Source organism: Zootoca vivipara, chromosome 5 (assembly GCF_963506605.1).
Source record: "Zootoca vivipara chromosome 5, rZooViv1.1, whole genome shotgun sequence".
In the NCBI taxonomy this organism is placed as follows: Eukaryota; Metazoa; Chordata; class Lepidosauria; order Squamata; family Lacertidae; genus Zootoca; species Zootoca vivipara.
This window is the reverse complement of record NC_083280.1, coordinates 4,898,107-4,921,878: the sequence shown is the minus strand read 5'-3', so window position 1 is coordinate 4,921,878 and position 23,772 is coordinate 4,898,107. Positions and strand designations below refer to the sequence as shown.

Genomic DNA, 23,772 nt, shown 5'->3' with positions numbered 1-23,772 from the left:
AGCAATCCCTCGCCACACTTGATGCAGGGAATGTGCTGGGTTTCTGTCTGTGTTTACAGGCCCAGGGATCCCACTGGAAATTCTCATTCATTTCCTCTCTCAGGGAGTGGCCGCCTTTTACCTCCTGCAGCAACACTTGCAAAAGTTCACCACTGTCTCCCTGCTTCCCCAGAAAGCCTGCTCTAATCAACACCTATCATGTCCCAATGAAATGATGCACACCCTGGGGAGAGGGGAAAGGGAGCAGGAAGGGGTTTCCCCCTTCAAATATTCATGCCATTTCCATTACGCGTTGGAAGTAATGATAATGCCCTGAAAACCTTGTCCCTTTATCTGGGATCTCATGGAAAAGAAAACTCAGCTCCATCTCTGCTGTCAACTTTAGACCATGACTCTATTCTTAAGGCATCTTTAGGGTTGCTGTTTCTGGGACGAGACATTCCAGGAGACAACAGTCGTCTGAAGGTCGGACCCCAATTAGGAGGCAGGCGGGAAAGATGTGAAGAACTCTCTACAAAGCGGAATGACCACATCTGGAGAGCAAACCTATCCCAAGAAGATAAGAGAGGGGAAAGAATGCAGAGTTTATCCTTCCTCCACCACCCAGACACCCTCTACATGCGGGCGGCTGTTTTCACACAAGATTCTCTTAATGCTGCCGAGACATCACTTCTATTAAAATGGCGGTTGCACACAGCAGCTTTATAGCAGTGCGTGACCCAGTTGTGCCCTTCCTATGCCTTGGATTCTCCTTGTTTATTTTTTAATTAATTGCATTTATATGCAACCTTTTCCTTCAGGGAGCTCAAGGCGGTGGACAGGGTTCTTCTCCCCACCTTTCCTTTAATCCCCACAACAACCCTGTGAGGGAGGCTAGGATGAGAAGCAGTGACTGGTCCCCAGTGGCACCCAGCCAGCTTCCTGGCTGGGTGGGGATTTGAACCATTTTATTTATTTATTTATACATACAGACCCCGCCCATCTGGCTGGGTTTCCCCGGCCACTCTGGGCGGCTTCCAACAAATATAAAAATACATTAAAATATCAGATTAAAAACTTCCCTAAACAGGACTGCCTTTAGGTGTTTTCTAAATGTCAGGTAGTTGTTCATCTCCCTGACCTCCGATGGAAGGGCGTTCCACAGGGTGGGCGCCACTACTGAGAAGGCCCTCTGCCTGGTTTCCTGTAGCTTTGCTTCTCGCAGTGAGGGAACCGCCAGAAGGCCCTCGGCGCTGGATCTCAGTGTCCGGGTTGAACAATGGGGGTCGAGACGCTCCTTCAGGTATACTGGACCGAGGCCGTTTAGGGCTTTAAAGGTCAGCACCAACACTTTGAATTGTGCTCGGAAACGTACTGGGAGCCAATGTAGGTCTTTCAGGACCGGTGTTATATGGTCTCGGCGGCCGCTCCCAGTCACCAGTCTAGCTGCCGCATTCTGGATTAATTGCAGTTTCCGAGTGACCTTCAAAGGTAGCCCCACGTAGAGCGCATTGCAGTAGTCCAAGCAGGAGATAACTAGAGCATGCAGCACTCTGGTGAGACAGTCTGCGGGCAGGTAGGGTCTCAGCCTGCGTACCAGATCGAGTACCAGGTCCCAGTGTAGTACTCTAACCATTACGACACACCGGCTCTTACTAGCCGGTCTGATATAAGGCCCTTTCCAATGTTAAAGGCCTCTGAGCAGATGCCCAAGATGCAGATATTCCACCAAGGGCTTTTGGAGGCATAAATATACCATCCGCTTGAGCATTTACCCCGAGACCTCAGCCTGCATGAACTGCCTTTCTACAGCCCAGACTCAGAGGTCATCGGGTACGAAGGTATGTTTGAGGGGGTGTGTGTCAGAACCCAACAAAGGATATTGCAGCACCCAAAGTTACCCAGGGCAGGACAGAGAGTCTGTATCAACACATTAACAAAATGTAAAATAAAAAAATTCCTTCAGTAGCACCTTAAAGACCAACTAAGTTTATATTTTGGTATGAGCTTTCGTGTGCATGCACACTTCTTCAGATACACACGAAGAAGTGTGCATGCACACGAAAGCTCATACCAAAATATAAACTTAGTTGGTCTTTAAGGTGCTACTGAAGGAATTTTTTTATTTTGCTTCGACTCAGACCAACACGGCTACCTACCTGTAACATTAACAAAATGTACTCTTCAAGGCCGAAAGTTTCCCTGGTGTCAAAAACATTATGGAGGAACAAAGTCAGGTGATGCTGTGAAACTTTCTTTCCAAAGTTGCAGGCAAGAAATAACAAAGAACAAAGCCACCGCCTGGGTTTTTCAATTTATTTATTTTGAAAACTGGTTTCTCGTGAAAGAGTACACTAAAGAGAGCATAGGTTTTTCCTTTTGTCACCCATAAAATGTGGACTGCCTGCTGTCGGTCAGCACAGAAGCGACAGAGCATGCACTGAGCTGCAGGCTGCAGCAAGAGCCTCCTCTGGGCCGTTTCCTCAATATCAGACGTAATGCGCACCAAGCTTCCTTTAAGGGCCCTAGTAGGGGGAGAAAAATAAAGGACAGCGGGGACAAAAAAAGGGAAGGAGTTAGTGGCAACCACAGCTCTACCACCACACGGTGGCTTCCTCCAATTCTGGGCCCAGCCTCGCTTAGCTGCAGAGATGAAACGGCGGCGGTCTCATCCCTCTTCCAGGGCTATTCTTTGAAATGTTTTACTGGGTGACCTATTCCAGCCTCATCCCCAAGCTGGTGCCCTCAAATGTTTTTGCACTGCAGTCCAGAGGTTGAGGAAGGCCTAAGGAGCCGGCCAGCCAAAGGGGCTTCCTGGAGCAAGCACCTTGAAAGCAAACCATTCCTATTCTTCAGGTTAGCTTGCAACGCATGCACATCATTTCAGCGGTTCAAGAAAAATGCTTCCAGAACACGACTTGCTTTTGGGGGAGGGGGGGAGCCAAACCGTCTGATTTCTTCAGCCACGAACTTGCCTGCAAGGTCATCATTTGTGATTAAGTCGCTGTGACCACCAAAGCTGGAGATATGGCAAACAGGCTTCTAACTCCCCTGCTCCAAAGATTGCAGTTGATTAACAGCCAGGTCTACAAGAAACCTGAAGGTGAAGCTTGGGTTTTAGCAGACCCAGTCAAAGCAGAAATTGAAGCCGACCCCCCTGAGCCATCTAGCCTGGCAAAAGCCGTCAACACCAGTCCAGGAATCCAGAGTTGACACCCAGGACCTGCCACGCTGCCTCCTGTCATGCTGCAGAAGAGGCACAGCTCTGGCTAAGGCACAAGGCTGCCTGTGGGAATGAAATGGCCCAGGGAACAATGGAGCCGACTGGTATAGGCAGCTCTGAGAATTCTACACTCTGCTCAGCCCCACTCAGTTCTCAACAGCTACTTGCCGGTTTTGTGTGCAGTTCTCTGTGCAGAAACTAGCTCAAATCTACTGGATTTTAGAAAGCTAGTGAATGTCGCCCTGTTCTTGTTGTTTTGAGAGCAGCTTCCAGGTGGATAAGAGCAAAGCCTGGCTTTCCTCAACATGGGGCTTGTTGCCACATAATGTCAAGGCCAGCCCTGTCATTGGGCAACTCTGTCAACTGGCTTCTCGTTGGCTATTGATCCTGAATGACAGTAATGGAGCTTCCACATCCAAAGGCAGCATACCTCTGAATATTAGAATATGGCAAGCTCCATCGTACCCTGCACATGTGATTGCCTCTGGGGCACCTGGGAGGGGCACTGTCTTGGGTTAGGTTCAGCCCAGGCAGGGACGCCTCCTTCTTATGTACCTCCATGCCTTAGTCATCAATGTATTCAAAAGGCTCCGGAGGCTCCGGTTCCTGCTCCTCCTCCTCAATCTTCGGCCCATGGGCAGCCACGGGCTCCACCAGCTCTTCTGTGTCCTCGCTGGTGTCTCTCAAGACAATGATGCCACCGATGGAAAGCTGGGAAAAGAGGAGCACCAAGTGAGTTCAAGATTCCCCAAGGCTGAGTCAGGGTCATGCGAAAGCTGCATTACAAGCCAGCCAATCCAGAGCAGGGGGGGAGGGGGCAAGCGCTGGCCCCACCCCCTTGTTGAATTACGGCTGCAGCTAAATTTAGCCCCCTGACAATCACTGCCCCCATTCTGGCACCCTGCCCAGGAAAGGGACATCTGCACGACACAGGAGAGGGCAAAGAAGTCCAGCCTCTCCAAGGTAATGGCGACTGGAAATGGCCCACTGGCGCTCACCTAGCAGAGAGACTTCCCAAACTTTTTTTTCAATGCACCACACTTTCAAAATTTATTATTATTATTATTATTATTATTATTATTATTATTATTATTATTATTATTACCTTACCCACCTGGCTGGGTTTCCCCAGCCACTCTGGGCAGCTTACAGCATATATAAAAAATTGTAAAACATCACACATTAAAAATTTTGATACAGGGCTGCCTTCAGATGTCTGCTAAAAGTCAGATAGTTGTTTCATTTCCATGGCAGCTCGTGCCATACCATATTTTTAAATTTTTGCCTGGCACCTAAAAGTGTATAATGAAGGCATCAGGCAAACCTCCCTAGGGAGCCACCACAGAAAAGGCCCTGTTCTCGTGTTGCCACCCTCCAGACCTCTCATAGAGGAGGCACATGAAGAAGAGCCTCTCATGATGATCGCAGGGTCTGGGTAGGTCCATATGGGGAGAGTAGCCATGGATAGGCCTCTCCTCCATGAATTTGACCAATCTTGTTTTAAAGCCTTCTAGTGAAGGGTCTATGATTAAATATGATTAAACCTGCTCAAAGCCAATGATGTTAAATCAATGACTTACGGTGGGTGGGAGGAATCTGTCACCCCCTCTCCCCCAGATGCTGCTGGACTACAAGTCACAGCGTCCCCCTGCTCAGGAGCCATGCTGGGTGGGGCTGATGGGTCGTAAAGTCCAACAACACCCAGGGAGTGCCACAGGTCCCCCATCCCCTGCTTTATGGTGTAAAGAGGGTCATCGATGGAGGGATATGCATTCGACTCACAGTCTTGAAGGGCTGGTATCGGCAGCTTTCCGGCATGGTGAGGACCTTGAGCTGGGCGGGCATCACCCGGGCCGGATTGTCAAGGAGCTGGAAGGACGGCTCGGGCTCCTTTTTCTTCTCCTTCTCATCCTTCTTCTCGGTTTCGTCCTGTTTGGGGACGGGAGGAAGGAGGCGTTAGAAACACACACAACCAAATACATACGAGAGGACAGGACCAGGAGCCAAAGCAAGGCAGCAGAACCTGCCCGTCGTCCAGCCTTCGTACCAGCACAGATGTGCTCCATGTCAATGAATAATAAAGCAAAATGAAGCCAAAATCCAGGCACGCCAGGCAGCCTTAATGGGCTGACTACAAATTTTAAAAAGCAGCAGAACTTTATCCTGTCCTGTCCAAAGCTCAACAATGGGTGTTTTTCTGAGCCATGAAGCTGTCTCCAAAGATGGCAGCAGTGAGAAATCGGCCGGGATTGATAGTTCTCTGGAGGCTACTTCAGGTACACTTTGCTCCCCTCGTGGGCCGGTGGAAGGAAGGCTTTCCTTCAGCCTTGTTAAAATGCCTCTGCGCCTGTGTCATGTCCCCCCCCCCCACAGGTACTGCCACATGTTTGGACAACACAGGAAAAGGGCTTTCAGTTCCCAGAGAGTTGGGAAGAAAAGTTGCCCGGACAATAGAAGACACCCCGGAGCCAAAAGGACACAAAGTTCAAGGTGGCCGGAGCGGAAGACAGAGGAGAGTGGCAAGAGCCAGACAGGCTTCAGCTTCAGTTTCCTGACTCGGCTATGAACTCACCGGGTGGTCTTGGGGAAACCACTCCCCCCCCTTTTTTTGATGTGCCAAACCAAAAGATGTTTATTCGGCTTTACGCCCATCATAAAACACAACACAACAAAATAAATCAAATAAAACAGCGGACTCGTACAAGCCACAAATAATATAACACAATTCACGGCTCACAAGGACAAATATTAACAATTCAAAAAGAAAAGTTTAAGATTATGATTAAAAATTTAGGCACTACGCTAAAATCAATATCTGATGTCATTATAGAAAATTCTTATAACTATAAATAATCAGCTAACATTCCATTCCGTCTCTTGTACGAGAGGACGGCTGTTAGGAATTTAGCAACCTGTAGAGTAATATAAGGATCCACATCTTGAAGAACCCAGGCAAGCTGTAGGTCAACTGGTTTGTCAGCCATAGGCTGGATTATGGAGTTTAGTATGCTAGCATGAGCCAAACTGTACATAGGGCAGATAAACATAACATGATGTAGAGATTCAGATGTTTTAATTTCACAAGCACACATTGAAGAGACTTGGCCCTTAGTAAATCTATGTCTCAGCACGTTAGTTGGAAAAACATTGAACCTAGCTTTAATGAAGGCATATCGGTGAGACGCGGCCGTAAGCGATGTTAAATAGGACGGAGCACGGTAAATAGGGGTTATGCTGAAATTTAACGGCGAGCAGACTCCACCACCAGCTAAGAAATTTTGGTATAGCTCCGCATCATCCAGCCTTTGATTTATACACCTTTTTGCCGCATTTAGATCCAGTTTGAGCAATTCAGTGGGCGAGATCTCATAGGACAGCAATTTGGCATGGATTTTTCCTGACCACAAATTTGTGAAGTCATCCCGTCACATGCATTGAATGAGATAGTGGTTCGGGAGTTTATGCCATAGGGATATCCAATAAATCAAAACTCGCCTCCATAAAACTAACCCCACTGAGGGGATCTTCATTTCTAAGCGAATAGCCGCATTACTTACGCATGTTGGTAATTTTAGAAGTCGGCGTAAGAATTGGCTTTGAAGCGACTCTAAAGGTGAGAGATTTGCAAAGGCCGCCCATAAAGGTGCAGCATAGGCCATTGTGGCCATCACTTTGTTGCTATACACTTTCAAGGCCGCAGGGATGAATAAGGCCCCCTCAGAATAGAAAAAACGGAGGAGGGAGTGCGATAGGGCTTTTGTCTTGTTTTGAAGGTATTCAACTTGCGCTTTCCACCCTAAATTATATTGAAAATAAATTCCTATATATTTAAATTTATGTACTTGTTCGATTTTCGTGCCCTCCAGTTTCCATGTATAAAGTTTTTGACTCCTTGAAAATATCAGTACTTTGGACTTGGAGTGGTTGATAGACAGATGATTAAAATGGCAATAAGTCGCAAAAATCTTTAGTGCCCTCCTTAAACCCACATTGCTTGGCAATGTGGGGGTACTAATAAAGAATGTCCTGTCCTTCAGATGGAAGGATAGCTGCACATGAAAGCTCCTTCAAGTGGTCTATCAGCTTCCCCGGATGTTCAGGACTACAACTGGAGGGTGATGGCTGCGCTTGCGGGGAATGATGGGAGTTGTAGTCCAGAACTACTAGGGAAGGCTGCAGCAAATAAATGCTGGCTTCCCTTATCTAGTTCTCCCCACTGCTCCTACTGCCCCCTTGACTGCTTGGCCTTCACCTCTGGTCCCAGTTCATGCCACCCCCACCCCCCCCAAAATCAAAGGACAAGCCAGGGTGGGAGGGAACACAGCTTGCTGCTCACCCACCCTGGGCAGAAGAACAGGGAGGGACAGCAAGGAGCAGTGGGGCCAGGGGTTTCTGCTGGGGTATGGGTCAGTCTCTCAACACTGGCCCTGCACCTATCAGAGAGAGAAATGGGTTGGGAGCGCCACCCCAAGGCACCTTCTGAGCAAATGACTCGAGCAAGTGATCCAGGCCACGTGCTACAAAGGAAGGTGGAGGCCCCAAGAGGCTCCTGGGGTGGTGGCAACAGCAAGATTCTTCTCTGATCCCAAATATCAGGAGCAATAAAAAGGGAGCCTCCTCTGGCAACATCTCAGCCTCTTAGGAAGAAATTAGTGCCCCGGGACAATCCAACCAGATACCTGGAGAACACCGAAAAATGGGAATATTTGATGTAGCTCAGCATGCAGTTTTGCATTTCCCCATGCCTGTTCTCCTCTCCTAAAGAACTCACTTCAAGTTAGCTTGGCCAGAGTGGAAGCAAGGCTGCCCTCCTCAGAAGCAGCCTCCTCATCCACTTCCGAAACTGGTCGGCTTGGATCAGACCGCCTCTGTCTCATTTGCTGCAGTCACATCTTTGCCCCTCTTCGGCCTGTCTCCCACTCCTTTGGGGCTTTCTCTGGGGCCCAACTGAAGGCCAGAGAGTGAGATGAGCAAATAAGGGCCCTCCCTGCCCCACGGCCCATAGCTAGGCCTCTGTCTCCCTCTCCATGCTTGACAAGCTCCAGACACCACAGTCTCTGCAAGCCAGAGAGCTTCCTGAAGGTTCGGCAAAAACATGGTGGTTTTTCCAAATAAACTCGTTCAGTTCAGGTACCACCGTAAGGTAACTGCAAACGCCACTTAGCTATGGGATGAAACCACATTGACTGAACTCATTCAGTGTTTGCTGGATTTAGAGTATAGCTAAGATCTTACTAGTGCTTTACAGCACGGGGATGTTAGACTAAGTTCACTGCTTCTCTCTCTTCCAACTGCGGTGTCAATTTAATGTTGCCTCCCTATTGACTGACACCGAATGGAGTTGGTAGATCCTTACTGACGCCTAAGGAACCCACTGACAGAGAAGAAGAGAGGTTTGACCACCGTGAAGTGGCCTCAGAGGCCCTTCCTTCCTAGATCAATGCCCCAGAACAGCGTCCCTGGAAGATGATTCTGAGGATGGAAGATTACAGGCTCACCACTTCCATTTTCTCCTCTTCCTTCTTCTCTTTCTCCTTCTCCTTCTCCTTCTTCTTAGCCTTTGCTGTGATGGACAGCACAGCAGTAGAAACCTGAGCATGAGAACAACAAAAGGCTTTCAGGAGAACAAACCAATAATGGTGCTCTGAGGGTCAGGCGCAGATATGGCAGGGGGCAGGAGGCCCCAAGTGGAGTGGGGGAAGAGAATGTGTGTGCGCGTGCGTGGAGGGGGTGGAAGAAGGGTGTATGGCCCACGAAGCCCCCAAGATTAGAGGGCTCCAAACTTGGAGGCCCAGCTCACTCTTGCTTCTCAAAAGGTCTGTTTCCAGAGGGTGAGCAAGCAGGAGTTCTTAATCTCCTTAAGAGCCTTCCCATGCTTCTCTGAAAGAGTCCCTGGAGCAGGGAGAGCCTTCCAGTTGGCCTTGTATCCTTTCTTTGCATGCAGAGGCAGCATCTTTAGAGGGCTGCTTTTAGGGTTAATTCACACATTACATTCTGACATATCCGTGTACGCCCATTAATATGAATTAATTAATTAATGCTGGGCCATTAGCGGAAGCTGGCGCAAGAGGGCTTTCCCCGAGAAGATGGGGGGAGGAGAGGGAAGACCACCCCGCTGGGCAAACAGAGATGCTCACACCGACCAACCAATCTCCTTAGTGCTCCACTGAATTCCACCCATAATTTATGACGTATGTTTGAAATGAGGGAGGGAAGCATCAGGGATTCAGGACTGCCCGCTGCTCCCCGCCAGGCACACCGTTTCAGGGCAAACTTAGGTTTTCTACCACACATTGTGTAAAATAGCGCAGAGGGGCAATTTCGGCTTTGATCTCAGGGGCAGAGAAGCCTCGAGACACGTGAAGGGGTCTCAATGTAGCAGCAGCAGCAGTGACAACTGTTTCTCCTGTCTGCGCACAAAGCCAGCGCTGGCGAGGGCTTCCTCTCAGCCCATCCTGTGACAAGGCCTTTGTCAAGCAACCCACATGGACATAGGGAGGCCGCCCACCCACCCACCTTTTCTTTCTCCTTCTCTTTTGGCACCTCCAGTGGGGCTGGGTAGGCAAACGTGGAGGGCTTGACGTTGGATCTGTACTGCACTTTTGGCATCTGCAAAAGGAAGAGAGAGAGAGAGAGTTTGGAGGGCAAAGTCGGACAGGCATGGCGGGAGGCCGGAGAGCAAAGCGGTAGCCTCGTGCGGTGCCCTCGTTGGCAGACGCACACAAGCCAGGTGAAGCACAAAGGCTGCCTCTGCCACCAGCCGGAAGCTTCTGAGCCACCAGGGGACTGAAACATCATTATTCCATTACGAGGCAATTTAGTCCCGGTGAGGCAGTTGTGCTCTCACTGGCTCCCACACGGTATACAGCACTGTTTATGCTCTTGCTTTCTTTCCTGGCTTTTCACATTTCGGCTATGACTGGAAAAAGGCATGCTGAAGGCAGGGCTGGGCAAACAGAAGTGTGGGGTTTGGTGGCAGGTTCAGAATTTAGCATCCTGAGAATCTCACATTCACACATGGCCCAAGTTTCTAGCCCCTATGAGGCTACAGGAAGGATGCTTAAAAAGACGGAAGGAGCATCTTGCAACGGTTACAGTGAACTAAAAAGGCCAAGGAGGATGGGGGGAGTGGAGAGACACACACTTTATTCGACAGTCTTCTGAGGGATTTCACCTGCAATTTCCTTCCCTGCTGTGACGCCTGTCAAAATCCTACAAACTTCATTGTGCGGATCCTGAATTAGGATCAAGCACAAGTACCTAAAGTAACACTGGCAGGACTGCCTTCGCTAAGCGTGGCCACTGGCTGCTGACTTCCCAAGGCCAAATTATAACTGAGAGCAGGTGAGCGTGTTTGTGGACTGTATCACATGGGGCCTGTGTAATTCGGTCCCCTCCGCCCTCAAAGGGTCTTAACACAACCATCTCTCACATAAGCTAGTCCCCTACATGCAGGGACATATTTTTTACATATCGTGGAGAGTTCAATCTTGTACTTCACAGACTGAGACGAGACTGCAGAAAGCAGGTTTATCCGCTCATCTGTCTGTCTCTGAGAACCGATCTGCCGCCTGCACCAATTGTTCAGCTCAAGGTGATCTTGCCGGATTTGCAGGGATAAAAAGGTAGCCTGAGGTATGTGAAATTCGGGCAGAGAGGTGGCATGTGCCCAGCCTGCAAAACACATTGCTGAATTCGGCTTGCTGTTGTTGCAGAATCCGATTTACTTCTGAGACAGCATTTCCATCAGGTTTGATTTCCCCAGGACACAGTTGCTCTGAATCATGGCCATGAACACAGATGCGGTTGTGCAGAACCAAGAACAAGCAGATTTGGGCAGCAAGCAGAGAGAAGTCAGGAAGAGGCTTCTTGCCTTACTGGGTATTTTCACCTGGCAATTCAATCTGCACCTCCCTCTTCGGGAAGGCTTGGCAAGAGCATACCCCACAGCCCGGCCTGCCTGGGAATGTCTACAGTCCTCCACATCACAGCTTCAATGGACTTAGTTGAAGGAGGGAGTCTTAGGTCCGTGGTAGAGCACCTGCTTTGCTCGCAGAAGGTCATCAGTTCAATCCCTGGGATTACTAGTTAAAAATTCTGGAAAACCTTCCATCAAACGCCTCGAAGGGATGCCGGCAGTCAAAGTAGGCGATATTGGGTTGCGGCAAGTTTCACTCCCCAGCATCTCCAGATACAAGGAAGCAAGGCTTGGGAATGGTCTCTATTCCAGAGACTGCAGAAAGCTGCTGCCAGTCAGAGTAGATAATACTGGACTAGAAGGACCAATAGTCTCAGCAAAAAACAGCTCCATATGTTCACATGATAAAGTAAGTAGTAATAGTAGTAGTAGTAAATCTTTATTACGGTCACCGACCAGCACATGATAAAGTAATGTGATTGCTTTTCTGAGTCCTTCACCAACCTAGTGCCCTCCAGAGGTTTGGGACTAGAACTCTTATTAGCACCACCCAGCATGGCTGAGTTTAAAACATCTGGAAGGCAAGAAGCTGGAGAAGGATGCAGAAAAGCAACCTGAAATTGGTACTGTAAATATAATGTATTCTCCTCCTACTGGCAGAAGCCCCCAGGTTCTGACCAGGCACTTCTTGCACATTCCGAAACTGATACTTGCAGCCTACAAATGTCTTTTAAAAATATATATTCTCAGGATGCTGAAGGTGATGGAGCTGCAAGTACAAGGAATGCCCACAGCCCTGGTTCTGCCTGTTAAAAGGATAAAAGCAAAGGACTGTATTTTGAGGATGGTGTTAAGAGGGCTGTGCAACTCTGCGGCGGCAGAGTCCGAAATAAAACCATCTCTACTCTCCAAGCCGGCAAGTCATTTTTCCTAAACCACCCCTGAGATAAAAGTCTCCGGCAGCGTTCAGGAAGTGGCAGAGGAGGAAAGGGAGGGCGGCTTCAGTTTGCTCTGCATTTCCCCCGCCCCCCCCTTTACTAGAGGGAGGCCAACTTCAAAACCTGCCCTCAGCCCTGAATCTTAAACTACCTACCACGACCCTGGCGATTTACAATCACTTTCTGTAACGTTGCCAGGAAACGGCTCCCTTCTCCTCAAGCCTACTGGCTGATGCAGATTCTCATCATGCTTTCCATAGCTGGGGGCACAATATCCTCTCAGAGGGGGAAGCTTGAAAGATTAACCTTTGAGAGTGCCAATGTGATGCTGTGCTCACTGCTGGCTCCCCTTTTCGCCCACAGGAATCAAACGGCGCCCGAACTTAACGAAAGGGAATATAATTGCATCCCACAAATCTATTTGAAAGGGTGAAGATGAAGAGGAGAGAGATCAGCAGTTCGGGCTTAAGGAGAAGGCGGAAACTGAGAATCTGAAGGCGGTTCCCCTGAAACTGTTAAGAGGACCAAACAATCGCCTTGGTTTTGGGGACAGACTTGCGATGAGGTCAGACCACTGATCTACCTGGCCTAGGATGGGCTTCTCCAGGTAGCTGCTGCTCCCTAAAGTCCCTTTCACAGGAGACGCTGGAGACTGAACCAGGTACCTTCTGCAGGCAAAACACCTGCTTGTCCATTATAAGGAAGCTGCTATGCAATGAGTAGGATTATTGGTCCTTCCAGGCTGGTGTTTCCTGCTCTGACTAGCAGTTCCTCTCCAGGGTCTCAGGCAAGAGGGGAAAAGGCTTTTCAAATCACCCATTACTTAATTCCCTTTTTAAAGGAGATGATAAAATATTAGCTCCAAGGCATGTGTACTACCAAGCTCAGCTGCTGGGAGATCACAATGCTCAACTGTAAGCAGAGACCCCAGGAGCAAGACAAGGCCAAACCTATTTATACAACTGATAATAATAATATATTTTTTAATACCCCACCCATTTGGCTGGGTTTCCCCAACCACTCTGGGTGGCTCCCAACAGAATATTAAAAACATGATAAAACATCAAACATTAAAAACCTCCCTAAACAGGGCTGCCTTCAGATGTCTTCTAAAAGTCAGATAGTTGTTTATTTCCTTTCCACAGGGCGGGTGCCCTTACCGAGAAGGCCCTCTGCCTGGTTCCCTATAACCTCACTTTTCGCAGTGAGGGAACCGCCAGAAGGCCCTCGGAGCTGGACCTCAGTGTCTGGGCAGAACGATGGGGGTAGAGATGCTCCTAGAGGAATACTGGGTCGAGGACGTTTAGGGCTTTATAGGTCAGCACCAAACTCTTCTAAAACTCTTCTTCACTGGAACAAAATAAAAAAATTCCTTCCTGTAGCACCTTAGAGACCAACTAAGTTTGTCATTGGTATGAGCTTTCGTGTGCATGCACACTTCTTCAGATACCTGAAGAATCGACGCAATACCATTTCAACCCCTGGAAGGACGTACCTTGAGGTCCTTGTTAAGGCCAATGACGCAGGTCGGGGTGAAGGCCAGCGACAAAAAGTGTGAGAGAGGAAACCAGAACCAGAACTGGGTGAAGACCAGAACGCCCACCACCGAAGGCATGTGTGTGTGTCCAGTCCTCGACTGCAGAGAAATAGTCACGTTGTGGCCGCCTGGGGAGATAGCACAAAAGAAACAGAGGAGGGGAGGGTTGCTTGGATGGTAACAAAGGGCCCAGAAGAGCCACTGCAGACACCAAACATTGAAATAAAACAATAAAAGGAAATCAAACTGGGAGGAACAAGACAGGAGAAAGAGTTCACCCTCCTTGCTCCCATCCTTGTCAATTCAACTTGTCAATTGGTTCCGGAAGTCTGTTCATAAACTGAAGCGTTCATAAACTAGGTGGGTATAAACCAGGCTTCCCCAATCTGGTGCCCAGCAGATGTTTGGTGCTACAATTCCGTGTCCATGCAAGGTTCCTGAAGGCTGACGCAGGGCTAACAAGCCAACTGCTTTTTGTTCACCTACTTAGAACAATTCTTGCAAATCCTCATTCAGAGTGAGCGGTAGCCATCACTTGCCTGATGTGGCCGGTCATTCCTAGAAACACTGGGATAGATCAGTGGGCAGCGCTTGAGGCTGTTAATCTCAGGGTTTTGGGTTCGAGCCCCGCAAAGGATTCCTGCATTGCAGGGGGTTGGACTAGATAACCCCGTGGTCCCTTCCAACCCTACGATTCTATGATCCCTCTCTAGGAACCTACCACAGTGAGCACTTGGAAAGCGGGTAAGAATGCAAAAGAAGCTCTCCAGGATCAAAGCAACCGTTGCTCTAGCTTAGTGATGTGTTTGCAAACAGCGGTCAGTCAGATGTTTCTCAGAACTCAAGAATAACATGTCTCCTTTATTATTTCCCCTCCAACGCCAGGAATTCGGAGGTAACTTGCTCAGAATACAGAGATTTGACTCAGCTCTCATGAAGGTATGTGGCAGAATGTCTGATATAATATCCAGAGGTATAATCTATCTATGTAGGCTTTGCTGATTTCATCTTTGTACTGTTGCTAATTAATTTATATACTTAAGAGGTTTTTTCCTAAGAGGTTTATATTTTTTTCTAAATGAAAATAATAAATACTGTACAAATCAATTAGTACCCTCTCTCTCTGCTCCATTCTCTCTCCTTCTCCCTTATTTCCACTTGCCTGGAAGCAAAATTACTTCTCCTTCCTTTTCCCCCCATCCAGAAACCTCTGATCTTCCTGTGCCTAATAACTAACCTAGGAAGAAGGGGAAAGTCTGCAAGAGATTACATTCCCCCTCTCGACCAGAAGCAGCTTCAGATTCTACTTCCTTCTTCCTACGGGTTATAAATCTCAGCAGCAGAATTAATCCTGCCAGATAACCAACCCCCTTAATTTCATCCTCGCAAAGCAGAGATCAGAGAGCTCATCAGGTTGATGCAACACAGAAGCTCCCAGCCAAAGCCAAACAGAAAGGTTAGGCCTACAGAGGGAGTGGGAAGGTGTTAATCGGATTTTCAGGGCTTCCAACCAGTTAGGCAGAAGGGAGCTGAAGGAGGCCACTGGCATATTTATTGCTGCTGATGAGGCAGAGGGCAGTGGGCCTAATCTATTTAAGATGCAATCAAACTTCAAGATCTTTTACCGGGGGGGGGGGGAGCTATGGAGGGCCTCCTCAGCCACCAGACCTATAGCAGACTTGCCTGGGAGTGCAGTTGTAAGCCTGACAATGGTCCAGATTTGGCCAGAAAGTAAACACCACGACCATAGTAACCGGGAAGTTCTGAATTTGTAAGATGTATTCTGAAAAGGGTGCAGTATAGCTGAGTTCTACAGGATCACTCTGGATTGCTTAAGTTGGGAAGGGGCTCCCTGCTAATGAATAGTGGGAACTCTCTCTCTCTGACAGACAAGACAGACAGACAGACAGACAGACAGACAGACAGACACTGTTGCTTCAGGCTGTGTTCATGTGCCAAGCACACCCTGCTGAAACCCATCATGACTTCGGTTTAAACAACTTTGGAATTTTATTTTTCAACATTTAGCCTCTTGACTTCGCCTGCCTAAAATCTTGTCATTTCCGGAGAAGCTGACCTCACCCCTCAAGCATTGCATCCACACTCTCACAGTTTCTGTTCTCTTTGCATGACACCCAAACTTTCTCTTGGCTCCCTGTCCTCAAGACCTGTCTGGGAGCAGGAACGTTATGGGATCTTGCACTGCTGCTCATCTCAGGAGCATCGCCAGGCGTTGAAGGGACAAGGGTTGAAACAGGGCTTAGAAGCAATTTAGAAAACAGGATTGCTAGGAATTCTTCCAACTCATGATCAATTTGTGCCGAGCTGGTAAAGAGTGATTTTTCTGTAGCCACATTCTGCCACTTTCAAAGCCAATTTTTCAGCATATTATTGAACTCGTGAAGAATGTGGGGTTGTACAACTTGTTCACATAACTCATAAAGCCCTCTGCTCAGAAGCAGGAAACTGGTTTATTTGCTGTCTTTCCTTTGCTCTGCACATTCATTCTCAACTCTGGACAATTTTGAAAACAAAACAAAACGGCCACCCTGCATTTTTCTCCCCGTGACTGGTTCCATGCACTGATAGCACCCCAAATTATCCTTTCTGGCTTGCCCACCTTTCTCACCTTTAACCAAGGCTTAGCTGCCAAAATCGTGCTGGCTGGGACTGATGGGAATTGTAGTTCAAAACATTTGGAGGGCAGAAGGTTGGAGAAGGCTGAGTTACAGCCAGAGAGATTTCTAGATGCCTTTCTCCCAGAACCTGCTGATGTGGTTCTGGAGATCAAGTCACCTGGATCTCTGTGGCCTGGGAATTCTCTATGGAGCTGAGAAACAAGGTCTCCAAGACCCGAGATGTTATCACTCCATCCCTCAAACAGAGAACCACGTCTTCCCATCAGCAGGCAGCTGTAAATCTTCTGTGACAATGTAGGGACAACCTGAGAGATGCATCCCTGAGCAGAAAGGTCAGCCCTGTTTGTCCAGACAACCAACAACCCGAGGCAGGTCCAATTTCAGGACATGTCAGCCAAGTGATTCACGCAAGCAATATAATCCAAAAGACAGAATCTCATTTGGCTCTTTGTGTTGCTGATGTGCTATCGGTGCTTCTAACAACTCGGGGGACTGAGTTGTTTACAAATGCGATGGAGACACCCAAAGCAGGGTGGACAGCGACTGCAGGTTGGGTTCAGGAGCTTAATGCAAGATAGAAACTGAGGAGGCTTAAGGACTACTGCTGCCCCTTGCAGATGCAATTGACCGCTCAAAGTTGCCATGAATTCTGTGGGGTGGCCTGAGACAAGCCAGGATCTCTCAGCTTCTGCAAAAGGAGGGTGAACATCATCTGGGGTGGCCACCAACCAGGGCAGCTTTAAAAGGAGCTTGGCCATCCATGGCTACCAGCCACAATGACTATGCTCTGGTCCCCCAGTCGGAAGCAGCATGCCTCAGAGCACCAGCTGCTGGGGAGAGTGCTGTTGCACTCAGGTCCTGCTTGTGGGCCTCTAGTTGGTCCCTGCGAGAACAGGAAGCTGCAACAGAGGCGCCTTTGGTGTGATCCAGAAGGACATTATCTTGCTTTTCAACAGTGCCCCCCTTTGGGTCTGATCCAGCTACAGGGCTCAGCCTCTAACTTGCAGAGGTGCTGGAACGATTACTGAGATAATGCACATGAAGCACGGCGAACGCTCTTTGCAAATTCTAAGTATCAGGTATTAACAAATCTGCCAGCTTTTAGTCTCCACGCCAGGAGCATCCCTATGCACATCAAAGGCCGGGATCCTTAAAAAAAAAAAAAAGCTGTCCTGTGAAACCTGGAAATGACACACATCCGTAATGACCGCAGATGCTTCAAGGCAGAGTCTTGACTATCCAAGGTCACAATGCCTCGCTTCGCTACAGCACACAAGATGGGCAATCTGTAAAGCCCCGTGCATACTGATGGAACTATACAAATAGACCCATTAGCATAATTTCATAATCATTCAAAGTACTTAAAGGAAAACAAGGACGGCGGCAAGTACACATTCTGTGGGGGAAGTGGAAAGACCAGCGTGGCTAGCAAAAACCTTACACTGGGCTTTGTGCAAGTCTGCACGTTCCAACCAATTTGTTCAGCAAATTGAACAATAAAATGAAAAGGAGCTGACTGAACCCAACACCTCCTTGCAGCAGCAGAAATCACCTGCGTCCAATATGCCCTGAGCCAGGATTGCTCCAAACTTGGCCATCACGTCGTCGTGTTTATCGTTGATGACTTTGGAATAGAGCTGCCTGAACTGGCTGACCTGCAAGAGAGAAGAGAGTTGCAAGTTTTAAAACACAACTATAAAACAAAACATAACTGCAGAAGACAAACTCATCAAGGTGCAGGGAATTCCAAACACAATTCATAGAATCATAGAGTTGGAAGAGACCACAAGGGCCATCCAGTCCAACCCCCTGCCAAGCAGGAAACACCATCAAAGCATTCTTGACATATGCCTGTCAAGCCTCTGCTTAAAGACCTCCAAAGAAGGAGACTCCACCACACTCCTTGGGAGCAAATTCCACTGCCGAACAGCTCTTACTGTCATTTGTTTAAAGGATTCTGTGATCCTTTAAACAAATTGGTTTATTCATTCACTTCCATTTATATCCCACCTTTTCTCTAATGAGCTCAAAGTGGCATACGTACTTTCCCCTCACTCCATTTCATCCTCATCCCTCATTTCATTTCATCCTCACAACAACCCTGTGAGGTAGGTGAGGCTCAGAGAGGCAGTGACTGGCACCCAAGGTCACCCAGTGGGATTTGTTGGCTGAGGGGGGATCTGAACCTGGTTTCCCAGGTGTTCGTCTCGGTCCGACACTCCAAGCACTAGATCGCACTTATCTAGGAAGACTATGTTCAAAACACACACGCCATTCTCCTTGCCCTTTAGTTTCCCAAGCAAACTGAATCCTGGGTTTAACCATCTGACCAAGTGCTAATCTGAACGGGATGGCTTGAATCAGCAGCAGCAACAACAATGGTGTAATATCTTCCTAGGCAGCAGGGGCTGCCATTCCTCTCCTGCCTTCCATAAGAAGGAAGATTCTAGCGCTGGAGTCAACAAAGCCAGCATGTACATTTCTGGACAAGGGCAGAAAGAATGTTCCAAAGGCAGGATGCGATTCCTCCCCGTTACTCAATTTTGTCTAATAAATCAAACCAAATTATGGAAGCCGCTAATATGATTCCTTCCTAAGCCAATTCCTCCGCATGCTTAGAATTGCTTTAGAGTAATGAATGGAGCGGCGTTTCCGTAAAAGCCCACGACGAAAGAAAACAAGGAAACTGCTTTACGTGCATTCGGCATTTATTTCACTGGATGGGTTTGAAGTCGCTTAACAAATTCGGGTTGGTGTGGGGTGAACTGACTAAAAGACAAGGACTTTAAGTGCTCCCCTCACCTCCCTCCATGGGCATTTACACAGGGCTTAGCTCCACAAGCTTCTCAGTCTCAGAGAACAAGGACAGGGACAAGAAGGAATTCACCCCGAGTTTTCTGCAAAGAGGATACCCTCCTGGGCCTGTGTCACTCAGATTTTATCGGGCTTTTGTGCCGTCTTAGTTAATCTGAGCTGCTGAGAGTGTCCCTGTTTTCTATTGTTTTCTATTACTTTATAGTGCTTTCCAAATCTCCTTTAGGAAGGAGTCGAATGTAGTCTGAAATAAATCCAGTACAAAAGAAACAGGGCACCTGTATCGTGTCCCGGACGCAGGGAGGTGGAGTGGCTGCTCCCTCCCACTGTAACTTTGCCTATATAAATTGCCCATCAAGGTCCCATGACGAACATTGATGTCTGATAGGTAAATATTTAACAACTATAGGCCTGAGGGCCTGACCCTTGGAGAAGCCTAGCCAATGCCATTTTTAGAAGGCATCTGCAACACTGACTGTCATTGGCAACAGCAGTGGTGCAGCAATAAAACTGATAGCACATTTGCCAAGCTAAGCAGGGTCCAGTAAGGTTTCAAATTGGATGGGGCACCACATGTTGAGACTCTCTGCATTGCAGGGGGTTGGACTAGATGACCCAAGGGGTCCAACTGTACAGTTCTATGATTCTATATGAATCACAAGTAAATTTATCTAAAGCTATCTCCCCCACCGCCATATCTTCTCCTTTTCCTTCTCCTACTTCCGCATGACAACTTTTTTGTGGTTTAAAAATTACACAGTTCAATTCCTCCTCTCGATCTCAGAGTTGTGGGTTCGAGCCCCATAGTGGGCAAAAGATTCCTGCATTGCAAGGGGTTGGAATAGATGACCCGTGGGGTCCCTTCCAACTCTATGATTCTCTCTTCCATTCCTTCCTGGCGGCTCAGAGTAGGCAAACAATTTATTTTGAAAAAGGCACACATAATAAGACCACCACACCAGTGAAATTAAAGTTACCCTCCTGCACACATGCCAGCTAAATCCAGATATTGAATGCCAGCCCAACAAGGGAGAGTTTTACAGCTCTTCTCAACAACTGAAGTTCTCAGGGTGCCAAATTCTTCCCCTGGTACGAGATTCTGCTTATGAGGGAGGGAACACATAAAAGCCTAAAATATTCCAGCAGAGCAGGAGATGTTGTGCTTGAGCTTCTTTCAACACTTTGTGCTTGGGGTGTGTTTGTGTGTGTGTGTGTCAGCGGGGAGAGACAGAAACCAAAAGGCATTGCAGCAGCACGTGGAAGACAGATTAAAACCAGGTTGCTTTTTGCCCAGGGTGCTGCCTCTTCATTCCTGTGGCTTCCAGAACATGTGGGCTCATGTTGTTTATAAGACCTTGACAGTTGCTATAAACTCTGAAAATAAAATAAAAAAAGATAAAGAAAAAAGTTGCTAGCCACACGGGCCATGATCTAGAATCCACACCGTAATATCAAATCTTCAGAGAAACAGATCACGTCCAGAGCTTGGAGACATTCCGCAGATCTGCTAATGTTCACACTGGCGTCTGCAGTCTGACAGCAAAGGGCTCTGCACATGATGGGAGGGCTGGCCGGACCCCTGCGACACAGCACTTGGGTATGGAAGCTATTCAGCGCCACCAGCGATGCTCTAGGATGCAGTCCAGGGACTAGCAAGCCACATCCGACTGGGAGGTGATTGATGGCAATGCCAGAGTCGGTTCTGAGAGCTTAAGCATGCCTGTCATTTGAACACAGAAGAATCGCACACCGTAGAGGAACCCAGATCTCCCCCCCCCTTTTTGTTGCCCATGTCCCTGATCTAAAGGGCCTTCCAGAACAGCCACTCACACAGAGATGCAGCAGGCAGCCACCTGTCAGGTGTGAGGCAATTCTGCTTGCTTTCCTGTACCCAATCACATTTACTGCACACGTGTGTCAGATTTCTACCTCTGTCCCTCCAAGGGGAGACTGGCTGAAAAGTGGCATGGCTAGAGCTGCGATGAATCATACACATACCAAGAAAGCTGCCTTTTCGGAGGCCTTGGGATTCATCATCGCAGCATTTATTCAATTTGTTGCTTCGTGCAAGCATCGCCGTGGCACGCAACTGGGGAATTACTGACCTGAGTAAACTAGAGGCACAACTCATTTTTAACAATGTGGGCCCAACTAAATGTTTCACAGGACTACTGTACATTGATTCGTGCTTTTGCATTTCTGGGTGAATGTGCATTTTAAGTGATAAATTCTTAGAGCATGATGTGGGTCTGTCTAGATGTCCCTGGACTACAACTTCCATCATCCCTGACCAATGGCCACACTGGCTGGGCTGATGGGAAGTGGAGTCTAGGCCCACAGGTTCCCCACCACTATCCTAACACTCTCCACAGAAAGAGGCTTTTCCTACAATAAAAATGGCCTGCCTGCTTTTGGCATGGAAATCAAACCAAAAAAGAGGGAGAGGGGGAATTTTTGCAAACTACCTCTGACAGCTATACATTTTGCAAGTTCTACAGAGAACAAAAGCCAAAAAGGTGTGTGGCTGAAACTCTGTCTCAAAGATGGTACTTTGTTTCCTGGCCTGCTGACATGTAAAGCAGCCGGAGGCTGCAAAAGAACCTCTGTTGTTGTCTCTGCATTCTTTGGCATATTTCAGACCCAGGCCATTGATACAATTGCTCCAGTAAACAGTTGCACAACACCTGAAGGAAACTCCACGTTAAACCCACAAATTCCAGGGGAGCACAGAAAGCCCACAGAATACTGGACACAAAATGTACCTTCCCCAAAAACTCAGGGTTCACATTTAACACCCCCATCAGCATGCTTCAAGTCCTCAAGGGACAGCAAAGATGTGCTGGGAAACGTATGGGGCGATGTCTGCTAAGACTCTGCAGAAGCCAGAGAGGTGGTTTGGGCAAAACTCCTTCCCCTCCCCCTTTGACTAATAAAGACATATGCAAAATAGTAAAAACTAGATAATCAATTCTGCCAAGTGAAATAATTTATATCTATTGCAGAACCCAGTGTTTCTGGTGCTCAATTTCAAGTGCAGAATTTCAACTCCCTGCCACGCCAAGGACATAATGCACACTGCCCTGTTCATAAAGCCTACACTTGCTAGTTTGCGAATCCTACGGTATAACCCCGGATGGGGTGGGTGCCCAAAGAGAAAAATCTAAATGATTTTAGTATCCCCTCTTCCTCTAATTAACAGCAGGGATTGCAGCCCACTGGGAAGTTGACTTGCGCATTGAAGTTCTCAGCCCACCCCCCTGAAATGTGTGTGTGTGTGTGCGCGCGCAAGAGCACTTCCCTTCACAGCAAGACTACCTCCAAACCCTTCCTTCTAGACACCCTACCGTTGTGGTTAACTGTCAGCTCTTTAGGTCTGCCAGGCCAGAAGACCGGAACTGGGAAGGATGTGCCGCATGGCGATATTTTTAGAGCCAGGTATGAAACCTGTCTGTGGGTTGCGTGCCCTCCACCCTCTCGACAGAACTCCGTGGCTCTTTGAAGTTTTACGGCCTTAGAAAAAGTCCTGCTGGGGTACATTTGGGTGGCGTCCAGGGCAATGTTGGAACACAGGCAGCAATTCACTCCACTTCATTTGCGGCAGGCCATTCACCATCTCAATGGCTGACAAAAGCCAGAACAGCTCAGCTATCTTGTTAACAGCACTCCAGAGCAAAGCGGCACAATCTCTTCCTCCAAAGTTCACTGGGCACAAGGACATCTACAGCAAGCCTTCAAGTCAAAAGGAATTCCGCAAGCCACGCTTTATTGGTGAGGGGTCAAAATTAAACAGGCTGGTAAAGACCTGAACAGCACTCCCCACTCAATGCCATGGAGAAAGTAACCAAGCTAATTGCAAACCGTCCAATCCCAGACAACCCTTCAAAAATCAAAATTGTGTTCTATTCTGTGGGACCACCTATAAGCATACACTGACACATTAAAATCAGGATCCTACTGAACACACATAAACCAGTGTTGCTCATGTCAAAATTACAAGCCAGTTTTGTGCCGCAAACCCTAGTTTTATATGCCACCGCAACACAGACGTACTTGGGAGAGAGGGCCTTGCGAACACCTGAAGCCCAGTGTTGTCCTATCTCTTCCCAACTCCTGGTGAAGTTTTGTGCTAGCTTTGTGGTACAAACTCTGGGAACCCTCATGTCTGAGGATATGTTCTAAAAGCACAGGAGGCCACAACCTTGTTGGAGCTAAGCAGGTCTAGTTCTGGTCAGTGCCTAGATGTGTGGATGGCCTGGGAATCCTTGGCTTCTGTGATGTAAGGAAAGTGAGATATAAATGCAGAAAATAAATACGCTCTAAGCACTTGGCTGACCACTGCTGCTTTAGGTAAAGGTAAAGGTAAAAGTACCCCTTACAGTTAAGTCCAGTCACGAACGACTCGCTCTACAAGCCGAGGGAGCTGGTGTTTGTCCGCTTCTGCTGACAGTTTTTCTGGGTCATGTGGCCAGCATGACTAAGGCACTTCTGGCAAAGCCAGAGCAGCGCACGGAAACGCCGTTTACCTTCCCACCAGAGTGGTACCTATTTATCTACTTGCATTGCGTGCTTTTGAACTGCTAGGTGGGCAGGAGCTGGGACCGAGCAACGGGAGCTCACCCCGTCGCGGGGCCTCGAACCGCCGACCTTCCAAGCGGCACAGTGGTTTAAACCACAGCACCACGCGCATCCCCCACTGCTGCTTTAAGCTACCACAATAAGCAGCT

The 23,772-nt window shown here is 48.1% G+C and overlaps 1 protein-coding gene across 1 annotated transcript in view; it reads right to left on the bottom strand.

Annotated features, from left to right (window-relative positions):
* Nucleotides 1–2,264: 2,264 nt before the first annotated feature.
* Nucleotides 2,265–23,772, bottom strand: part of PSMD1 (proteasome 26S subunit, non-ATPase 1) — an 81,495-nt gene continuing 59,987 nt past the window's right edge. The window contains exons 19-25 of the mRNA XM_035133918.2: nucleotides 17,787–17,889; nucleotides 13,554–13,723; nucleotides 9,719–9,811; nucleotides 8,701–8,793; nucleotides 4,985–5,131; nucleotides 3,758–3,913; nucleotides 2,265–2,504 (exon numbers count right to left, since the gene is read on the bottom strand). Coding sequence (XP_034989809.1) covers nucleotides 3,767–3,913; nucleotides 4,985–5,131; nucleotides 8,701–8,793; nucleotides 9,719–9,811; nucleotides 13,554–13,723; nucleotides 17,787–17,889 — 753 coding nt within the window. The 3' untranslated portion in view covers nucleotides 2,265–2,504; nucleotides 3,758–3,766. The remainder of the gene's footprint in view (nucleotides 2,505–3,757; nucleotides 3,914–4,984; nucleotides 5,132–8,700; nucleotides 8,794–9,718; nucleotides 9,812–13,553; nucleotides 13,724–17,786; nucleotides 17,890–23,772) is intronic.